This window comes from Zonotrichia leucophrys, chromosome 17 (assembly GCF_028769735.1).
Source record: "Zonotrichia leucophrys gambelii isolate GWCS_2022_RI chromosome 17, RI_Zleu_2.0, whole genome shotgun sequence".
Classification (NCBI taxonomy): domain Eukaryota; kingdom Metazoa; phylum Chordata; class Aves; order Passeriformes; family Passerellidae; genus Zonotrichia; species Zonotrichia leucophrys.
The window spans coordinates 9,827,518-9,848,108 of NC_088186.1; the positions used below are offsets into that span (position 1 = coordinate 9,827,518).

A 20,591-nucleotide genomic window follows, 5' to 3' on the forward strand; every position below is an offset into this window, starting at 1 on the left:
TCACTGGGACCTTTTTTTGCTAGAAAAGCTGTGCTGAAAACTCACCCCTTAAATCTAGCAGTCACAGGCAGTCTCACATTTTCCCTCATTCCCACCAGTCTCAGCACCTTATCCTGAAGTGTTTTATTAAAGGGAGAAGCCTCAACACATGGAGCTCCATGGTCCTTGTGTCATGTCCCAGGCAGATGCACTGCAGACACATCCTGCTCCAGGCAAATCACACAGGCAGCACATCTCAAATTAGCTTGGAATGGATTAGGAGGTGCAAAATACTTCTTTGTGGTGGCCCCCCAGCCAACATCTAAAACTACTGAGTAGCTCTTTTTTTTCCATTTTTCTTTTTTTCATTATCTTTCCAAAAGTATTTAGGCACCCAGGGCAGAAGGGAACAGCTACAAGTAGGGATGTCCTAACAAAATTTAATCCTGTTTTTCAGTAGAACAACCTTCCCTTGCTGCTCCAACAGACACCAAACCAAGTGCAAGGTATGCAGAGCATTTTCAGTTCACAGGGCAGTGTCACTTGAGCATTCACAATCTATAACAGACAAACCAGGAACCATCAAATTTAATCAGAGATAGCAGCCTGTTCCTTTGGATCACGCCCCACTCATTCCATAAAGCCCAAAGAGGCCGGATCTGTTCTCACCACATCTCTTTTAATCCCAAAGTACAAATCACATTAGCAGCACTGCTCCATCTGTTCCAGAGTGCAATTTTGACCCTGAGTTTACAGTAGTAGAAAACTTGAATGGAAGATTCTAGCAGATTCCTTTGCATATTGGCTGCATTAAACAATTATAATAGAACTATAAAAATCCTAGAAAAAACAAAAAATAACCCACATTCCTTGTTCAAGTTCTGCAGAAGAATGGAGTGAAACTTCCCTCCTGTGCTTTGACTAGAAGAGCAGAGCAAGTGTGGCTTGAAGGAAGCAACCAAGAGAGATCAATCAGATTTGGAACAAAGCAACAAGAGGAGCTGGCAAACTGGAGCACAACCAGCAACTCCCAGAGACTGGATGCCAGAGTTGGGAAGGACAGACCAAAGCTATGGCCAATGTTTGGGAATCTTCAAGAGGCTGGAGGCAGCCTGGACAATTCTCTACTAATTGGTGCAAAAATAACATCTAAACCTAAAGGCATTCATTGCTCTTCCCATCCCTCCTTCAGGGTGTTCAGTGAATTCCACAAGCATGTAACTGGCACATGAATTCCATGATGTTTCAGTGAAACCAGAGCTGGAAACATGCCAAGGACAAACCACGAACCTTCAGTGGTTTTCCAAACTGACACCCAATGTGTCAAATCACAGTCAGGCTGTGAACCCACCCAACTGCCCAGTGCTCCACTGGGGAGAAGGGTTGCAAAAGCTGTCCAGACCCTGCACTGGGATCCATCCCAGGATCACAGATGTCCTTCCCACACTTGCCTAACCGGCAGCTGATCTTGAACAAGGAACATGCAAGGCCACAGGCAGAATAAATCATACGCCTCGGAAGCAGTAATTCGGTCCCAAAATCCAGTGCAAATATTGTCCGGAGATGCCCGGGAGCACGTGGTCCATCCACCCTTGGCAGCAGGATCGGGAGAGCCGCGGTTGCCGAGCGGGCTGCGCTGCCCCTCCTGCCCGGCAGCACCGGGAGCAGCCTCAGAAATAGAGCGCGGGCTCGCTGCTGAAATCCGAGAGACCGCCCTTCTCCGCCGGGGTGAGCTGTGGGCAGAGCAAGGACACCGGGTCACACCGGGACAGAGGAGCCCCCTCGGCCCCGCATGGTGCCTTGGCACCCTGCCCAGGCTAACTGGCTGTGTTTGGTGAGTGCCCCCCTCCAAACGTGCCCCGGAGTGTCAGAACGTCCTGCAATGGTTTGGGTTGGAAGGGGTCTTAAACCCACCTTGTTCCAACCTCCTGCCATGGCAGGGACACCTTCCACCACCCCAGGTCACTCCAAGCCCTGTCCAGCCTTGCCTTGGACACTGCCAGGGATCCAGGGACAGCCACTCTGAGCCAAGGCTTCACCACCATCACAGGGAACAATTTCTTCCCAATAGCTAATCTAAATCTCTTCTCTTTTAGTTTAAAACTGATCCCTCTTGTCCTATGACCATGTAAAAAAAAAATCCCAATATTCCCTGTTTTTTATAAGCCCTCTTTAGGCCCTAGAGGGGGCTCTGAGCTCTCCCTGGAACCTCCTCCTCTCCAGGTGAGCAGCCCCAGCTCTCCCAGCCTGGCTCCAGAGCAGAGGAGCTCCAGCCCTTGGAGCATCTCCATGGCCTCCTCTGGACTTGTTCCAGCAGATCCATGTCTTTCCTGTGCTGAGCAGAGTGTGCCAGCTGCCTGAGTCTCCTTCACATGGCCGGGGAAGGGCAGTGGGGCGGTGTGATGGTCCCTTTGGGAGCACTGACACAGCTCCCTGGGCAGGAACACAAACACAGGTGTGCAGGGAAAGGCACATCCTGTCCCATCCACTGCCTGGAACAACCCCCAACCCACAGGGGAGCACAAGAGTTGGTTATTTATAGGCTCACCATGACTTGGTTCCCCTGGGAATCAGCATCCTTTGGGAGGGATCCCTCTGCAGCAGGACCCTCGTACTTCTGCTCCTGCCACTCGCTGAACTTCACGGAGTGCTTTGGGGTGTAGCTGGATAGATCTGCTGGAAGGACAAAGATGAGGTAAATATTCCTCACCACCCCAAACAGAAGTGGGACAGGATCCCAGCAGGAGCAGCCTGGAAGCTGCCCATCTGCAGCTCCCTCCAGGAGCATTTCCACCCTTAAGGGCTGTGGGAAACGTGGGCAGTGTCAGACACCACAGAAACCCCACAGTGCCCACCCACACAGTGCCTCACTCACCTGAGTTAGGTGTACTGGGATGCAAAGTGCTGTTTGGGCGTGGAATATAAAAGGTCCGAGATTTTTCATCTGTTTCAGAAGCGGGTCCTTCCTCCTCCTCATCCTCTTCTGCCAGGGAGCTCTCTGAGGGGTACTCAAACATCGTCTGCAAACTTGTCTCGTTGAAAGAGATCTTCATCTGACAACAGCAAAGGAGAATTATCAGGGAGAAGCACAGAACAGCCTGATGCCCACGCTGGCTCTGGCATGGGCCAGGGCTGCCCCCTGGCTTAAAGCAGCCACTGCAGACCCCCCAATCCCTGCCCAAGTCCTTGGTGGATCTCTTGCCACGCTGAGGGAAACCCCAAAGGCAGAGCCAAGGGGTCTGGAGCAGCTCTTAGTGCCCTCTGACAGCCCCTCACACTGACACCCAGCACCCACACGTTGGAAAGGTGACATTGCTAATTCCTGGCAACTCCTTTGTGTATCCCAGCTCCAGGAACCAGGATCAGGACTCCAGTCTTAGGAGATCATGGCTATTTAAGCTACATTAAACAGTGCTTAAAACCAGAAGTGAGAAGAAGGAAGCAGCTAAAGGCGAGATGGTAACAGGTGGTAGCAGACAGGGAAAATACTGGGCAAGGGGGAGGCTTTAAAGGTTCTGGTTTGAAACCAGTTTTATCCAGTATTGTCACTAATGACCTTTCCACCGTAACTGGAGACTGAGAAATGAAAGTGACGCAAACACGGGAGTTCATCAAGGGCTAACCGGAATTTATGGCCATGAAGAAACCTGGAGAGCAAAAACACTAAAAATGGAATCAGGTTTAAGAGCAACCTTTGCCCTAAGAGAAGTTCACCACCTTTGAATAACTGAGGAAGAAACTTTGGGATTGGCTGCAGGACTGTAATCAACATTAGGATGCTGCTTAAATAAACCAGGAATGAAGGAAGGCATTTCTGCTGGAAATAGGGACTGCCCAGCTCTCCTCCCTGTGCAAATGTGCTCATCCAAGCTGAAAAGGAAAGCTGAGGGAGGGGTTTGCTCCCCTGCAGCCCTGCCTGTCCCAATCATTCCCTACCACTGTGCTCCTTACAGGTCACCTCAACAGCTGCACAGGAGATTCACTGGCAAAAACTTCACACCAGCAAAAGTAAATGTGGAGAAAAAGCAAAACAGCTCTTTGTAAGTACTCCAGAAAATAACCACCAAGGAGCACAGAACTGCTGATGCCAGCACACATCAGACAAACAAGGAGGCTAAGCTTGCCAGGAATAAGTTGATGCCAAAAGTAGGGAAGTATTTAGCCAACACAGATCAAGGTTCAGGAGCAGCTGCCTAAAAGGGTGTTGTGATCCCTTTACTTCTAAATACAATTAAAATTCAGCTAATAGGGTTATGAACAGAATGGAAAGGACGTGGCAACTTGTGACAGGTGGCAGGAGCCCAATAATGGTTCTGATCTCTCCAGATGCTGTGCAATGACAGGCCAAGGGTGAGTGCAGCACATTTATCCCATGGTTCTGTCATGCACAAAATCCCCAGAGGCTGGGAAGTGCCACCAGGCCCTAAGCAGCCCTCAAGCACCACAGTGCCCAGGTGCACCCATTCCCTGTCACAGCAGTGGTAGGAGCACTGGAGTGGCATTACCAGGGGCTGCCAAGTCACACCAGGATGTCCCCAAGGGCCAGAGCTGCCAGCAGGTCACAGTGCCACGTGTGCTGCCCATGCCCAGGATCCCTGGAGCTCTGGAGGATCAGAGCAGGACAGGGAGCATTTCACTGCTGCTTTTCAGCAAAGCAGCCAGGGGAGCTTTGCTTGAATCTGGGTACCAGAGGGAGCAGCTGCAGCTCCCCCACACTGCAAAGCACAGCTGGAGCTGGAGCTGCTCTGCCCCAGGGCAGGATGGAGCTGGGACACGGGCTGGCCCCTTCCCCTGCCCCAGGAGAAGGCAGGATGGAAACTGCATGGAGGGAAGCAGCTGCCTCTCCCCATTCCTGCCCCAGCTACCCCAAATGACACAGAGCAGAAGAGTGATTCTGTTTGAGAGAAAAGGGACTGGAATGAAATGGTGCTGAAGCTGAGAGCATCCCACTTGCTGCTCCCTGAATTTCCCATCCCTGCTGCTGACCTAGATGCTCCCTGATCCGAGCCAGGCTGTCAGTGCTCACAATGTGGTGTCTGTCCTGTGGGGATGAGCCATGCTGCCAGGGACAAAGGCCACCAGGGTGGAGGTGCCCAGGGCTCCTGGAAGCCCAGGAGCTGTCCCAGAACCAGAAGCTGCACAGAGGCCATTAATCAGTGCTGCCAATGGCACTGAGGGGCAAGAAGTACTCGGCTAAACATGGAAAACAAAGCAGACAGGAGAGATATGCCTTGGGGTTTAGGATTTAAGCTTGGGAGATAGAACTAAATGTTCCTGGTTTTCTGCTATCTGGAGGAAATCTCTAAGAAAAATGACTTTGAGTCCAGTTTGGACCAAAGGTGTGTGCAGTGCTGGAGGAGAAAACATCCCCAGCAGGGAGCAAAACCAGAGAGCAGAAACAGCCTGGAGACACCCACACCCCACACCGAGCCCAGGGACAGCACCAACACCCCAAAGCCAACAGCTCCCACTCCCCACAGCCAGTTCAAGCAGGAGGCAATGCTGGAGCCCCTGACACAGAGCAACCAGCCAGCCCCAGGGCACAGCTGGGACCAGGATCACCTGCAAGGCTCACCCAGGCTGGTGTGTGGCACGGGGGCACCGTGGCACAGGTTCCCCCAGAGCACACTGAGCTGCCCTGTGGCAATGCCAGCCCCTGCTCCCACAGCCTGCAGCAGGCAGAGCCCCAGGGTGCTGCAATAAAGGCCTGGGCACACCCAGGCACAGCAAACACGAGGCACAGCCAGGCACTGGCACTGATGGACCCTGGGGCACCCAGCCCTGCCCATGGGGAGAGAGCCCAAAGCCCAAACCCAGCTGTGGCAGCACCTGAGCTCCCCTCTCGAAGCACAAAAGGCTTTCAGGGAAGCACAAAGCAGCTCTGCTTGAGCCAGCAGAACAGGGAGGGTGAAGCATTCAGGCAAAACCAGGGGACACAGGGCAGAGAAATGCTGTGAGTGGCTCCAGAGCCCAGCTGAGTGCTGTGTGCAGGAACACAGGCAGCCTCAGCCCCAGGAACCAGCCTGAAAGGAAAACCAAGAGCCCAGTCACGGCACAGACAACAGGTTTGCACAGCCAGCAGTGCCTTGCCAGACCACAGGGACTTTCATGGGAACACAAAAGGCACCAGGGGACGTTTCTGTAGAAGAAAAGCGTGTCCCAGCAGAGCCAAGCTCACTGGAGCCCAGCCAGAGGCTCTGCTCAGCCTGTCCCAGCACTGCTCCCCTGCTCCTGCCCCAGCAGCAGCTGCCACTTGTGGCAAGGAAGAATTCTGCACCCTTCAGCTGTGGATGTTTGCAGGGATTTGTCACTCTTTGCTCAGCTGGAGGCTTCACCCACAGCTGTGTCACAAACTCAGGGTCCAACCCAAACCCATATATACATATATTTATAAGTTTATATATAAATAAATGTATATATTTATAAATTTATGTATAAATACTCTGCCCAGCAATCAGACACGCTGGAAAGAGTAAATCAGGCTTTTCAGGAAATATTGTGCTGTTCAATCAATAGGTTCTTGTTGCCATAGCAAAAATCATTTATTTATTTGCTAGGATTTGAACTAGTAATGAGTAATATCCAGGAAAGAGAAGCCAGGGCAAACATTGCCCAACAAAGCATAAATCTGAGTAGTCATGCAGATCTCATTTAGAAAAGGGAAGTCAACCTTGTGTCAGGCTGGCAGGACTCAGGCTGCACCCAGACCAGCCACCAAAGAGCTCCCATATAGAGAGATTTATTTCTAAAAATAACCAATTTATAGAACCCAACCTACAACATGAGCAATGACAGTCTGCAGCCACCTCACCTCCAAAAGGAGATGAGAAATTCTGCAAGGCATTATTAATGACAGAGCAAAGACTCAATGGCTTCTCACACACCAGGGACCTCTCAGAAGTCTCCAGGGGTTATTCTGCACCCTCAGCTCCAGAAGGAATCTCCTCACTGTGGCTTTTCCCTTCTCCACCCATTATTACATTTGCTGCTTGGCTGATGAGCCAAAGTAAGGTGTTTGCACCTTTTAAACTGAAACCTCTTTGACAATCCAAATCCTCACCTTGTAACAGTCAGGAAAAAGTAATTGTTCTAGGCATTAAATGAATAAAATCATCCTATAATTCTATTCCAGCAGGGAGAGTCTGAGTCAGCATTTGCTCCCCATCACAGCAGCCCAGAACAGGGGGGCTGGGAAGGACTGAGCCCCTCTCCCCTCCATGTGAGTGGTTCCCATCTCCCAAACCCGGGGTTCCTGCTGGAGTTGCCATCCCTGCCTGTCCTTGAGGAGCAGGATGGGATCGTGAGTGCTGAAGCACAACCTGGGCTCCATCCCTGCCCTGTGCCACCCCACAGCACCTCCAGCTCATCCCAACCCAGCAAGAGCCTCCCCAGATCCAAACAGCTGAGCAGCACCAGGGATCCAGACCTGCTCTCTTCACTACTGATTCTCCTCTAATCATCCTCTGGCCTCAATAATTCCCAAGTGACAAATCCAGGGACTGCACTGACCCCCCAGGACATGCAGGGGCTGCTGGGTGTGATTTAAAGCAGCTTTTCACACCTGCTCTACTACAGGATCACAGAACATCCTCAGCTGGGAGGGACCCTCCAGGATCCCCCAGCCCAGCCCCTGCCCTGCACAGAAACCTCAACAACCCCAGCCTGGGCACCCCTGGCAGCGCTGCCCAAAGGCTCCTGGAGCTCTGGCAGCCTCGGGGCCGTGCCCATTCCCTGGGCAGCCTGGGCAGTGCCAGCACCCTCTGGGGGCAGAGCCTTGCCCTGAGCTCCAGCCTGAGCTGCCCTGGCCCAGCCCCAGCCGTGCCCTGGCTCCTGTCCCTGTCACCACAGACAAGAGATGTCTGTGTGTCTCTGTGTCACAAGATCAGTGTCTGTCCCTCCTCTTCCCCCACAAGGAAGCTGCCTCCTCTCAGCAGCACAGGAGGGTTTGGCTGCTATCTGCAGGACAGGTGGATGATCCAGCATGAACACAAAGCAGGGGTTGACATCTCTGAGAGATCAAGCACGGACAAAACAAGTGCTCTGAAGGACCTTGTGCTCCTGTGCCACCTCACATCGAGGAACATTTGCTGCTGCACTGGTTGGCTAAAGATTGGGTCAAGGAGGCACAAGACACCACCTGATACCTGAAACTGCAGCCAGCTGGGAGTGTCAGCAAGGCTGTGCACACAGAGCATCCCAGGGAGGGCTGCAGAGAGCCCCTGGGCAGGGCAGGAAAGCTGCTCCAGCCCCAGACCCATGGGGTTGGTGGGTGCAGGCTCAGGACCTGTACAAAGAGGAGGTTCTGACACAGAACAACCTCCAGCTGCCACAGACTGAGAGGGAAGGTCTCTGCACAGACAAATAACTGCTTGTGAGACTGGAAACAGGGTACAAGCAGAGATTTTATAGTGGACAAAGATCCCCAAAGGGTTTAACCAGCTCTTCCCATCTGACCAGTCCCACAGAGCAGCAGATTTAGTAAAAGGAGACAGAAAAGCAGTTCATAAACTCCAAACCTCTGCAGAGACCTTCAGTTTTTTCACAGCAGCCTGCAGTCAATGATCTAGACATCTCCCATGAAAAGAAACTTTTAGATAAAAGCTTTTTGGGAAAATGAGCCAATTTTTTGGAGTTAGCAATGAGCTTGTCTCTGTGTCTGTGCTTGTCCTGAAAGCACAGTCATGTGTCAGCCCAAATTGTTGAATAACTCCAGGCACAGACTGTGTGGGCAGCCTGAAATAGTACCCTGGGGACTGCAGAATCACCAGCACATCACCAAGGCATTTGCTATCATTCAGAAGATAAGGAGCTTTTGTGCCTCTGAAGCCTTTCCCTGACACAGAATAAAGGGTTTTTCCCTGACAAGTATCCCTAGGAACAGAGGGACTCGAGGCTTGGTTCCTATATTGGATTAACCCTGTACTGCTATGGCTGAAGCACTCTAAGCGTGCCCAGAAAACTGCAGATGGCAGCTCAGAAATGTACTTTTCTGTACAAGAGGAAGAGTTTTGGGGAACTGGAACTATGACACAGAATCACTTGATCATGTTTTTCCAAGAAGTGTTTCCTGAGAGTAACGCTGACTTTTGCCCAGCCATTAACTGCAGCCCAGTGAGTTACTGAGTAGAGCTAACAGCACTAAAGATTTACAGCAGGAATATGTCAGGGAAGCCCTGTGTGGCTGGCAAAGGAGACATTTCCTTCAGGATCACATCCCAGCTCCCAAGCCACAAGGCAAAACAAGAAAGTCTCCATTTACAAGGCAACCCACAAAGCCAGCTCTGTGTAATCAATATGCTGAAGCACATGGCAGATAGGAGCAATGCATGGAGATTCGAAATATTAAACTCCTTGTGCAAGACACAGGCAAGTTTCAAATTCCTGATGAGAAGTGACAGGGTAGGGACAGCCCCCAGAGCATGTGGGGCAGGTGGCTTGGTTAACTCTTCCCTTCACTGTGCAGGACAAGGGGAGATTGCAGTGCCCACACAGGCACAGCTGGAGCCCCAGTGTGCCAGGGCACAGAGCAGCCATTCACCCTGGGAGCCCTTTATTCCTCCTCACATCTGCAGGCAGAGGAGCCAGAGCCTTCCACAGCTTAACAGGCAATTCAAAAATTACTTATTTGGCCCCTAAGAACCGGACAAATCTCCCTGCTTGTACGAAACAAATCTCATCTGAATGCACAAAGGGAGCAGAATAAGCAAGGTACAATGAGTGTCAAGACTTGGTGTCCTTATAAAAACCACACAGAGCTCCCCAGCAGCCCAGGATTTCACAGGCAGCTCTGAGCAGCCCATTTGTAGCTACAAGGAGGTGCAGTGATGAAGGTGCCACCCATAAATGTTTCTGTGCAACCCAGACTGCTCAGAGCAGCTGACAAAAATACCTGGGTTGGTGCTGGAATGGGACCCATGGAGCATCATTCCATGGAAACAGAGACAGGCTGGGGGCAGAATTCCTTCCCACCCTGTCAGGGAGCTCATTCAGGACCAAAGGCTCCCATGATGTGAACAGCATCACCTGCACAACAGAGTTCATGTCTCTCTTGCCCCTGCTCTCTCTTTTAACATGCAAAAGGAACTTCCTTGATGAGCAGCAAGGGCAGCAGGTTCACCAGGAGCCTCAGGGATGTGCCCTCAGAGCTGCATTTTCAGCAGCTGCAAGTGACACGATTTCCCTACACACACAAGTGCTTTGTCTGAGATATTTCCTGCATTCTGATGCCCACAGAGCAGCAGCTCCATCCTGCCAGGTTCCCAAGATCATCCGAAGGGCACTTCTCAGAAAACATCAGCCCCGAGTTCCTCTGGCCCAGATTTTCCCAGGATGTTTGTGAAGTCCCTCCGTGTGATACAGACACTCCATGTGACTCTTCCTACACAAACAGGGATATCCTCCCAGCCCCACGGACTGCTGCAGTCACTGGAAGAGCCTGGGTTGTAAATAGGTTTTAAATTCAGGTTTCAAATTCAGGTTTCACTTGGGAGGGGTGTGAGCACAACCCCTGAGGTGAAGGGGATGCTGCTGCAGCAGCTCTTACCCAGATTTCCTTTCCTGCCACTGCACCCAGAAACTAAATATTTTCATTTTCCCTACTGTTTCCCACACATAACACAGGATTCCTGCCCCAGCCACCCCAGTGTCCTTCCTCAGAACACCATGACCACGTACTGGAAAAACCAGAGTGGAAAGGAAAACTCAAACCTGAAACAAACTGAAACCTTGAGATGGAGGGAAATTATAAACCATCTCCAATCTGGTCCACAGATTAGGCAAACTGATTAAGAAAACGTTAACTGTAATCCTTGTGATTAGAGTTAGAGCACAAAGTACTTCAAATCTCCTCCTGAGCTTTGGGGCAGGCTGAGCCCTGGGCATGTCCTAACCAGCTTCAAAGCCAGGCTTGGCTCTGATTTGCGTCAGAGTTTCTATTTTAGCCCTTCTGTCCATTCCTGCAGTGCTGACAGCAGCAGGCAGGACATGGGGGCAAGAGAACCAGGGGAATTGGGACCAGCTCAGACTGTCACTGCAGCATGAGAAGCATGGGAGTGGTGAGGCCATGCAGAGCCTCAGTCACAGAAAGTTTCCCACTACAGAGATGAGATGAGATAAATCTGACTCAGACTCTGCCAGGGTTTCATACAACAAAGTCTCAGCACTTCAAGGTGCTGGCATGTAGTGGGGAAACAAAAAACCACCCACTGCCCCACTGACAGCCTCGGGGGCAGCTTGTGAAGTGGTTTAAAAGCTGTAACTGCAGCTGATTTCCAGGCTTCAGCCATCAACATCACAGAAAAAATAATCAGTGGAATTCGCAAAGGGCAGGAAAATGGCCCTGTCTGGGTGAAAGAGCCTGCTGCCATCTGACAGCTAATGGAGATCATCTCTGCAGGGGAGGGGCTGCACTTCATCATCCAAAACACTTATTTCCTGAGCATGACTTATCTCTGCTGACCTCATCTCCTAAAAATGCAATACATCCATGTCAGATACTGCCATGGCCCCTCCTTAAAGGTGGCAGATGAATCTGCCCCAGCAGAGCACAGCCAGAGACAGAAAATAGAACAGGAACACGCAGTTCCCCAAGAGCTAAAGAACACAAATCTCTGCCCTGACCCCTCCAAAACACAGGGATGACATCATCAAAGGAGTTCCTGCAGAGAGATTTCTCCTTCTACTACTAAATGAATTTACTTGTGTTATGGTTAATTTACTTGTGTTATACATTGCAAAAACAAACTTCAGGCAGCCAGCAGCATTTAGACTCCACACTGTGCAGACTTGCTGCAAACAGGTCTGGGCAGCAGCTGGAAATGTTGATCCCTGCCAACATCCCAAAGCTACACCTGGTTCTCACAGGAGACCATCTCCAGCAGAACTGAACAGATGGAAAACTACAGAGCAGGAAGTTCAGCAGGTTAGACCAACAAAGCTGCTGCCCATGATCAAAACTGAGGGGTATTTAAACTAATCTTTTAACAGACTTTTAAGTGGCAATTTGGAAGCCACATTCAGGCTTTACGCAGCTCAAAAGATTAGGACACGGACCATGCTAAAGTTTGTGCAAGATGGAACTTTTTGAAGTTCAGCTGAACATCTTTGAAGACAATTTAGAAGCTTTAGACTCCAACTGTTTGGATCCCAGCAGCCTTGTTCCCGTAATCCCCGCTCACGCTGGGCTGCGACTCGCCTGCCAGCACACGGCAAGCTGCCAGCTGTGACAAGCACTAAACATTAAATCCATCAACAACCTGATGTCTGCTGGCTCTCAGGTCCTGTTATTCACAGGACTTTGGCTGGCCTGGCCAGAATTCATTCACCTTCCCTGCAGGATCTGCAGGAGGTACCGGATCCTGGAGAGGAAAACGCTCGGGATGCTCTGCAGGAGTGACACACCAAAGGAGCAGGGCCAGGGCAGAGTGCAGCCCCCAGCCAGAGGAGAGCCTGAGCCCAAAGCCAGTGGCTGATCATGGGGAGCCCAGCTGGCCCTGCACTGCTCTGTCCTTGCCCAGCTCTCCTCCACACACCAACCACATGTTCTGCAGAAACCCAGATTTCCATCTCAACAACAACTGTATTGGACGTTATTCTGGCAGGTAACCAAACCACCACTGACTCTTGTCTGCCCACATGAGCAAGATTTTATCCTCTGAGATCCCAAAGATCCACATCCTGCAGCAAAGCCTTCCCTTCCTCCTGGCACTGCTGACATGCCTTTACTTCTCTGCAATAACAAAGAGAAGCCCTGAGCAGAGGTCACCAACAGTGTGCTGCATCCTCTGCCCCATTCCCAGTTTAGAATAAAGGTCAGTAGGTCTCCTCCCACCCCTGCACATGTATCCTGTCCTCTCTGAGAGCTCAGCCAGCTCCTCCAGCAGCTGCCCAGCAGCTCCTGGCACATCCCTTTGGAGCTGCAAACACTTCTCAGACTGAGTCCCACCCACAGTGCTTTATCTGAACTGCTGGTGGCACTGCCTGGAGAGATCTCAGAACATCCCCAGAGCACATGAACAGCCCTGAAGGCATCTGAAGCTGTAGGAGCACAGCAGCTCCAGCTCATCCATCCCCCAGGGTGAGCAGGGCTGGGGCTCTGCCCTCCCTCCACCTGCAGACCCTGATGTGTCCCATCCCACACTGCCCTTCACAGCCCTGTCCCCCCACAAGAGAGCTGGGAACAGATTTTGTATTTCCAATACATCATCCCCCTCTACCTCAGCAAGCTCCAGCTCCAACCCCCAGAGTAACAGCTGCTTCACATATCTGAAGGTCTGGAAGGAGCAATCAAGCTGTTTATCCTGAAAGGCCTTGAAGCAGCAGCATCCCCCAGGCCACAGCACAGTCACAAGTGCCACAGCCACTGCCAGCAGGCAGGAGCAGGGGCTGGAGCTCCCTCTGTGCAGGGCAGTGCTGGAACCCAGCCTGTCCCAGCCTCCCTCCCAAAAAGCCACGGAGGATGTGGATCAGGAGACTCAGACCACAGCAGCTCCACTTGGCCGGCACTGCTGCCACAGTCAGGCAACCAGAGGCCACACATGGGGATGGAAAAGGGAGGCTGAATTTCTACATTTGAAGAAAAACACCATTTGCATCTCAGAGAACAGTGGGGTGCAACTGGCAGGGCTGACACCCTCCTTCCTAATAAATCATTACCCCTGACTGCACAGCCAGCCACTGATCCACAGCATTTCCAGACTCTGCTGACCTTTTTATCTCCCAGATTCCTGCTGGGCATCAGCAAACAGTTAAACTTTTCCAAGTTCTTGAAGTCTCACTAAGCACTGCTTTTTTAAATATGGAGCATAATTAAAGATCTTTTCAAAGCAAGGTTTGGAAAGGAAGGTGCTTCGCACAGGAAGGGCTTGTTCACCCCAAAAGACACAGGAGCTGCTCACTAAAACCAGCATCAGGTTTTGACACCCCAAAAAAGAAAGAAGATTGATTTTAACAAACAACTGCAGCTCCCTGCTCACAAGAACAGTCTGTTTCTGCCCAGTTCAGGCCAAAATCAAGTTTATGAAAACCCCGACACAGCTACAAAACAGAACTCTTGTTTTTGGCTGGTTGCCTTGGAGACACAGAGTGATCTCTTGGGAAGAAACCAAGGAATGCATCTTAATACGAGCTCCTTCCTTTTCAGGCATCAACACTCAGCCTTATTACCCAGAGTACAGCCACAAACATCCTCTAGGTCAAGAGTAAACAGAAATCTTTCCATTTGTCTCCCATCAGCATCTTCTAGACCCTGGCTACAAAGTCATACCCTGTGCTTGACTGAGCAGGAAGGAACTGAAAGAAAAAAAATGGGTGTTTCTCCCATACCACATTTAACTTCACCCAGAAACTCGTGTCTTGACTCCTTTCCTTCAGCTCCATCTTATTTTTCAAAGGATCCCTATTTGCCTCAGCTTCCTGAGTTCTGCAAATATAACAGGCAGTTTCTCCTTTGCCTTTTAATCTCTCTCCTCTCAGAAACCAAATGTTTGCACAAGTCCTCCTGCAGCACGACCCCACACACAGCTCTTAGGGCACAGCTCTGTGTGCACATTGCAGTGTTTGGCACCTCAGCTGCACAGCAGGGCAGATAATGCTGTTAAGCTGATAAGAACAGGGGCAGAGAAGCTCCATGACCTGCCCAATGTCACACAAATCCACCACTGACACACAAAACAGTAGTTAACCAATATCACATGATATTTTAGGCTGGGAAAGGTCCTCTGGAGGTCTCTAGCCCAAATTCCTGACTTCAGCAAGACTGACTTGCCAGTTGCTCAAAGCTTTTCCCTGGCAAGTTTCAGACAGCTCCAAGGCTGGACATGCCACGACTTCTCTGGGTTTGACCAACCCAAAAACAATTCAGTCACTGCACTGGATTTGTGCTCATCTCCCTCCCTCCTTTTTGTACTGTTAAGGATACCTTCCACTGGGCACCACTTAACTGGTTTTACTTGAGGCTTTGTTCCTTGTGCCCCAACAGCATCCCCTGCTCAGAAAAATCAGCTCCTCAGCTCCATCAGATGTAGGGCTGACCCAAATATGACCATCCCACAAGATTCTCTCTGTGCCCTCTGCTCCATCCTAAGAGCACTCATAACTGTAACATGCTGTATTAATATTTTCACCCTTTTACCACAAACCTGATTTGGTGTAAATCAAATTAACACCTCATATTGAACCTGAACAGAGCTAAAACAGCCGCAATGAGTGCAAGCCAGCAGGTGTTTAGGCAGCAGAACAACTCCAGTCTGACCAAGCACTTCCCTGTAGGAAAACAAGGAAAAACTTCAGGAGCACTGAGCAAGAATCAACACTCCTGCTCATTTGCTTGTTCTATCTCTCAAGCTGCTCCAGACCTGCTCCCTGCATTAGTCACCATCAAATTACCACAGGCTGCATGTGCTTAGGGAGGAATTTGACAGCGTTAAGCCAGGGAAGCAGCACTGCCTGCCTCCCTTCAAATGAGATGCATCCTGCTCAAAGGATTGCCTCAAATTATAATGCTCAGTGCCTCAGGCACCCATGTGCATTCAGTCCCTCAGTTATCTACTTGGATTTGGGTAACGGAAATGTCCCACCATGATTCCCACTATGGAAAAGTACGTCACATTACAGCCCTAAAAGTCGGGATCTGCCACCTCAGTGTGCTGCCTTCAGAGCCCAACAACTCTCCACACTCCTCTTGTCACGTCCAGATGCATTTCACCAAGCTCTACAAAGATTAATTTTCAATTTAGGGCTCACAACGATCTCTGTTACTCCCCAAGCCGTGAGAAAATCTGGCATTCACTGACTCCAAAAGCATTTGGAGCAATCAGCATCTCCTGGATCGTCAGAGCTGTAGCTGCACATTCAGAAGGAGCAGGTGGTATAATCCTATCAATGGGAGTTAAGTTCTCGCTGATCTCTTTCTGCCTAATTGAGACCTAATTCTTGAGCCTCTATCAATAGATCACTAATGAGGGGAAGACACCATTGACACTGCTGGGAGACCACGGGCAGCTCAACATGTCCAGCCCCTCAGACACAGCGAGCAGAGCAGAGCGGGAGGGCAAGCCCACAGCTGCTCCAAGCACGCAGCTCCCCCTGATTTCCTAAATTCCTGAAATACTTCACTTTCCATTATCGTATCTCCAAGAAGGGCTGGGGTGGGAGAGGCCCTGCAGCTGTCACAGGGCATATCCCACCCTCAGCCGCTTTGTGGGACAGTCCCCAGTGTCCCCTCCCTGAGGGCAAATTCTGTTTAACACACCAAGTTCCATCTCCCAGCTGTGGTTCCCCTTTAGGAACCCTTTAAACTTCCAGGAGACAGTAAAAGCAAATAAGGCACTGGGCTTGCAGAGTTGCAAACTCTCCTAATATTGGATACCATGAGAAATATTAATCCCTGGTTCCCTCCTCACCACTCTGAAATGTCCTTCGCATCAGTGTGGTGGAGTTCCACCTTCCCTCTCCTGTTTTCCAGTCCGTTTTACCCCCAGCTTCAGCCAGCTCTGAGGGCAGCCTCTGGCTCCCACGAGGGGCAAACACACTGCTCTGTTCCCAGCAGTGCCTCATGAGCAGCCAAACCCAAAGCAGCCCTGGCACTCACAGCCTGGCTGCTGAGCACAGAGTGCCCGGTTACCTTCTTGCGCCGTGAGCCCGTCTTGCTCATGCAGGACCTCTCCAGGGACAGGTACCCCCCGATCACTTCGATCTCGTTCACCGTGGGGTAGCGCTTTTTATGGGGTACCCCCACTTGAGGCCCATCAGCGTTCTCCACGGCTTTGCCTCTTGCTTTGCTCTCCTCCTCCTCCTCCTCTTCCTCCCGCTGCGGCCTTCCGCTGGCATCGGGGACAGCCTGCAGCCCCGGGGCCACGGGCTTCCTTTTGGGCACGACAGTGAAGGTGCTGCCTCCCCTCTGCTGAGGGGCAGAGTGCGGTCTGTAGAGGGGCACAGAGGAAAACTCCATCTCCAGGTCGGGGCCAGCTCCTCCGGGCTGATCCGCCAAGCTCCCCGTCCTCGCAGCCGGGCCAGCCCCGCTGTCCGGCTCCACAATGTCATCGATGTAAGTCACGGGTACCAGAGGTTCCAGAGGCGCCGCTGGGGAAGTGATGGGCTCTTCCTGCTCGGGGGCGGGAGCCCTCGGGGGCTCCGGGGGTGCCTTCTCCTCCGCGGGCGGTGGCGGCGGCCCCGGCCTGGCAATCTGCGCCGGCGGCCGAGCCGGGCTGCCCTCCCGGCGGGGCACGAACACGAAGGAATTGCGCGAATTCAGGCGCAGCTTGGCCAGAGCCTGTGCCTGCAGGTCGTGGGCTGGAATGGCCGCCAGGTCGGGTTTGGGGGCCGGGAGGATTTCGAAGGAGCCCCCGGCCCGGGGGGCTGAGGCGGAGAGCGGCCGAACGGCGCCGGTGGCACTGGGGGCCGGACTGGCACTGGGCAGGGGCGACACGGCCACCTCGGCCTCCTCCGGCTTTGGCCTCCTGGCGTTGGCTCTGGCATGGGAAGGGCTGGTGGATGGCACTGGTGGCCCCTTGGGCGTTGCGGGGCGGCCGGCGGGGACAGCGCCGGGCTCGGGGACGCGGGCGCTGGGGAGCTGCCCCCGGGGTGTGACCGTGAAGGAGTTGGAGCTGATCTTGTGGACAAAGCAGTTGGCCTGAGGGGCCGCAGCCTTGGGGGCAGCTGGGGCCGCCTGGGGGGCTGCAGCCCGGGGGGGAGCCGGGGCGGGCTGGGGGGCTGCGGGCTCGGGGGTGAAAGCCCGGGGGGCAGCCGGTGTGGGCTGGGGGGACACGGGCTGGGGGGTGACAACCGGGGGCGGGGGGGCGGGCGGGGGGGTGACAGCCCGCGGGGGTGCCGTGGGTTGGGGAGTGCCAGGCCGGGGAGGTGCCGTGGGCTGGGGAGTGACAGCCCGAGGGGAAACCGAGGGCGGGGGAGTGACAACCCGTGGAGGGGCCGCGGGCGGGGGGGTGACAGCCCGGGGGGAAGCCGGCGGCAGGACTGTGGTGGGCTGGGGGGCCGCCGGCACCGCTGGAGGGGTGGCGGCCCGGGGGGGAGCCGGGAGCGGCGGAGGGGTGGCCGGGACGGCGGGCGGAGATGCCGGTCCCGCCTTTGGCGCCGGAGCCCGGGGGAAGCCGGGCCCTTTCTGGAGGGGCGTGGGGGCGCGGGGGGAGCCGGGCCCCGCGGGCGGAGCGGGCGGCACGGCCCGGGCAGCACCCGGTCCCACCTGCGGCGGAGCCGCGGCCCCGCCGGTCCCGGGCAGCGCGTCCCCAACGCGGCGACGGCGGCCCCGCGGCCGCTGCCCGAACTTCTCCAGGAGGCGGCTGACGGTGCCCGGCTCGGCCGCCTCGAGCGGCTCCGGCGGCTCGGCCGTCTCGTAGATGACGACCTGGTCGGCGCGGATCTCGGCGAGCGCGGCGCCGCGCCGGGCCAGCAGCTCCCGCAGCGGGTCGGCGCCGGCCGGGTCCCGGCGGCGGGCGGGCGGCGCATCCCCCGCGGCGAAGCAGGCGGCGGGGTCGGCGCGGGACTCGATGATGAGGATGTTGTCGGCGCGGATGGTGCGGATGCCGGGCACGGCGCTGTACAGCTCCAGCAGCTGCTGCAGCGGCCGCGCCGCGCCGCCGGGCCCGGGCCGCCCCTGCCGCAGCCGGCGCCGCTCGCTCTCCAGCCGCATGAAGGGGTTCTCGCGGAGCGGGCCCAGGCTCTCCGCCACCACCAGCCGCTCCCCGGCCGGGGGCTCGGGCTCGCCGCCCGCCCCGGCCAGCTTGGCCCGCTTGCGCTCCAGGATCTCTCGCTGCCAGGCGGGCGCTGCCCGCGGCCCGGCGCCGAGCGGCGGCTCCGCGCTGCTCATGGCGGCGGCGCTGGGGCTCTGCGGGCCGGGCCCCGCCGCACCGGGGCGGCCCCGCGGCACCGCCCCCGGGCCGGGCAGGGCCGTCCCCGCGGGGCCGGGGCGGGGCCGGAGGTGTGCCGGGGCCGCCCCGCTCCGCGCCGGGGTGAGCGCTCCGCCCCAGCTGCCCCGGACAAGGGCTCCGGGGCTGCCGGACAGCGGCGGGGCCCGGGCACGGTGATGTGACTGAGGTCGTGCCGCATCCCCCGGCTGGGAACCGGCCGGGCCCCGCCGCCCCATCGCCCTCCCCTCATCGAAGAGACCCCCGGCCCGGGACACGAGCCATGGTGATGGACACAGAATCCCAAAAAATACAAAACACCCATATGTGCCCATTCCCCCATCCCGAACTGGTCCGTCTGGTGCCAGCCGAGGGTAGGCTCGATAAACGCTTTTCGGGGTCACCTCCTTCGCAGGCGGAGCAGGTGCCTGTGCAGGAACAGGGAACCAGCCCCTGACTCTGGAGCACTGTCTGTGCTACCCGGACCGCCAGAGGAGTGTTTTAGGGAGAGCTCTGAGGACACAAGTGGAGTTTTCCATGGCACATGGCAGCAGAGCGGGAAAACACTTTTCCTATTTTGCTCTTTGCTGCTCAGAGAGGTCGTGGAGACATCCCAAACCCACCTGGAAGCGTTCCCGTGTCACCTGCTCCGAGTGACCCTGTCTTGGCAGGGGGCTGCACAGGACGACCTCCAGAGGTCCCGTCCAACCCCAGCTATTCTGTGATTCAGTAATTCAGTGATTCATTGGCAGCCACTTGTTGGACACAGAAGTGCCGCCGCGGCGTTATTTCCAGTCAGCGCCTGTTATCAGCCGCCCGCAGGTGCCTTTGGGAAGTGTGCGCAATCAGGAAACCATCGCTCGGCAGCGCAGCAGCGCTTCCCACGCCTCCCGAATCCTTCCCTGGCAGACCCGGGGGACACGGCACGCGTGACATCCAATTACCTTTGGGCAGGGCTCGGGGAGGTCCCCGAGCCGCGCCCGGCCCGCACTGCCCCCGCTGGAGCCCAAAGCGCAGCTGTGTTTACGGGAGCAGCTCCGTGTCCTGCTGATAACGCTGCTACCTTTGCACTGCGAGCCACAACAGAGCAATCGCTCCCTCTTCAAACGAGACCTGGCAATGATACCTGTGAAAAACGCCCATCACTTGTTTCTAAAATGTTAAAAGTTTAATAGTAATAAAACGGTTATTTAAAAATAGTAATACAATTAGAGTAATAACAATTTGGACAAATTGAATTAGGACAATATGAGACAATAAATACAAAGAGTTACGGATGTCCGGGTACCTTTTTCTGGGCAAGGACAAACGTTAACAAAGGATTAACCCTTAAAAGCAATAGCCTGTTGCATATTCATACACTTCATACATGATGCATAAATTCCATTCAAACACAGGATTCTGTCTGGTCATCGTCAACTTCTTCCTCTTAATCCTAACAGCGCCTTCGAGGCGGGAAGAAGTTTGTTTCTTCTGATAAGAGAGCAATAAATTCTTTTTCTCTGAAAGATTCAGGTGTCCTGTGGCTGCTATCTCGCTGCGAGTCCTTTCTTTAAAAAAAGTATCCTACACAGCATCATTTCTATTTTAACATTTTGTTATAACCTAAAACTGTATTTAACACAGTATTTAAGATAATTAATACAGCATCACTTTCTAACACAACACATACAATATTCATTTGCATATTTGCGAAAAGCCAATCATAAAATACACGCATTTTCCACAATACCACTGGGAACAGCTTTTATTGCC

At 53.8% G+C, this 20,591-nt stretch overlaps 1 protein-coding gene across 2 annotated transcripts; it reads right to left on the bottom strand.

Moving 5' to 3' along the window:
* Positions 1 to 639: 639 nt before the first annotated feature.
* Positions 640 to 18,801, bottom strand: TPRN (taperin). Of its 2 annotated transcripts, none has more exons than XM_064727923.1 (4): positions 16,601 to 18,801; positions 2,855 to 3,032; positions 2,528 to 2,652; positions 640 to 1,712 (listed from the first exon to the last, which is right to left on the bottom strand). In XM_064727923.1, the coding sequence occupies exons 1-4, from the start codon at positions 18,797 to 18,799 to the stop codon at positions 1,650 to 1,652; spliced, it is 2,565 nt and encodes an 854-aa protein (XP_064583993.1). In that variant the 5' UTR covers positions 18,800 to 18,801; the 3' UTR covers positions 640 to 1,649. The 2 variants fall into 2 exon arrangements, with proteins under 2 accessions (XP_064583993.1, XP_064583992.1); XM_064727922.1 differs by having other exon boundaries at positions 2,528 to 2,655.
* Between the last annotated feature and the right edge of the window lie 1,790 nt (positions 18,802 to 20,591).

Excerpts from the sequence above, each read along its gene's own strand:
- TPRN (XM_064727922.1), bottom strand. The coding sequence starts at position 18,799 with ATGAGCAGCGCGGAGCCGCCGCTCGGCGCCGGGCCGCGGGCAGCGCCC. Across the intron at positions 2,656-2,854 it reads TCCCAGTACACCTAACTCAG|CAGATCTATCCAGCTACACC; the intron begins GTGAGTGAGGCA and ends TTGTCCTTCCAG. Across the intron at positions 1,713-2,527 it reads CCCAGGGGAACCAAGTCATG|CTCACCCCGGCGGAGAAGGG; the intron begins GTGAGCCTATAA and ends CTCTGCCCACAG.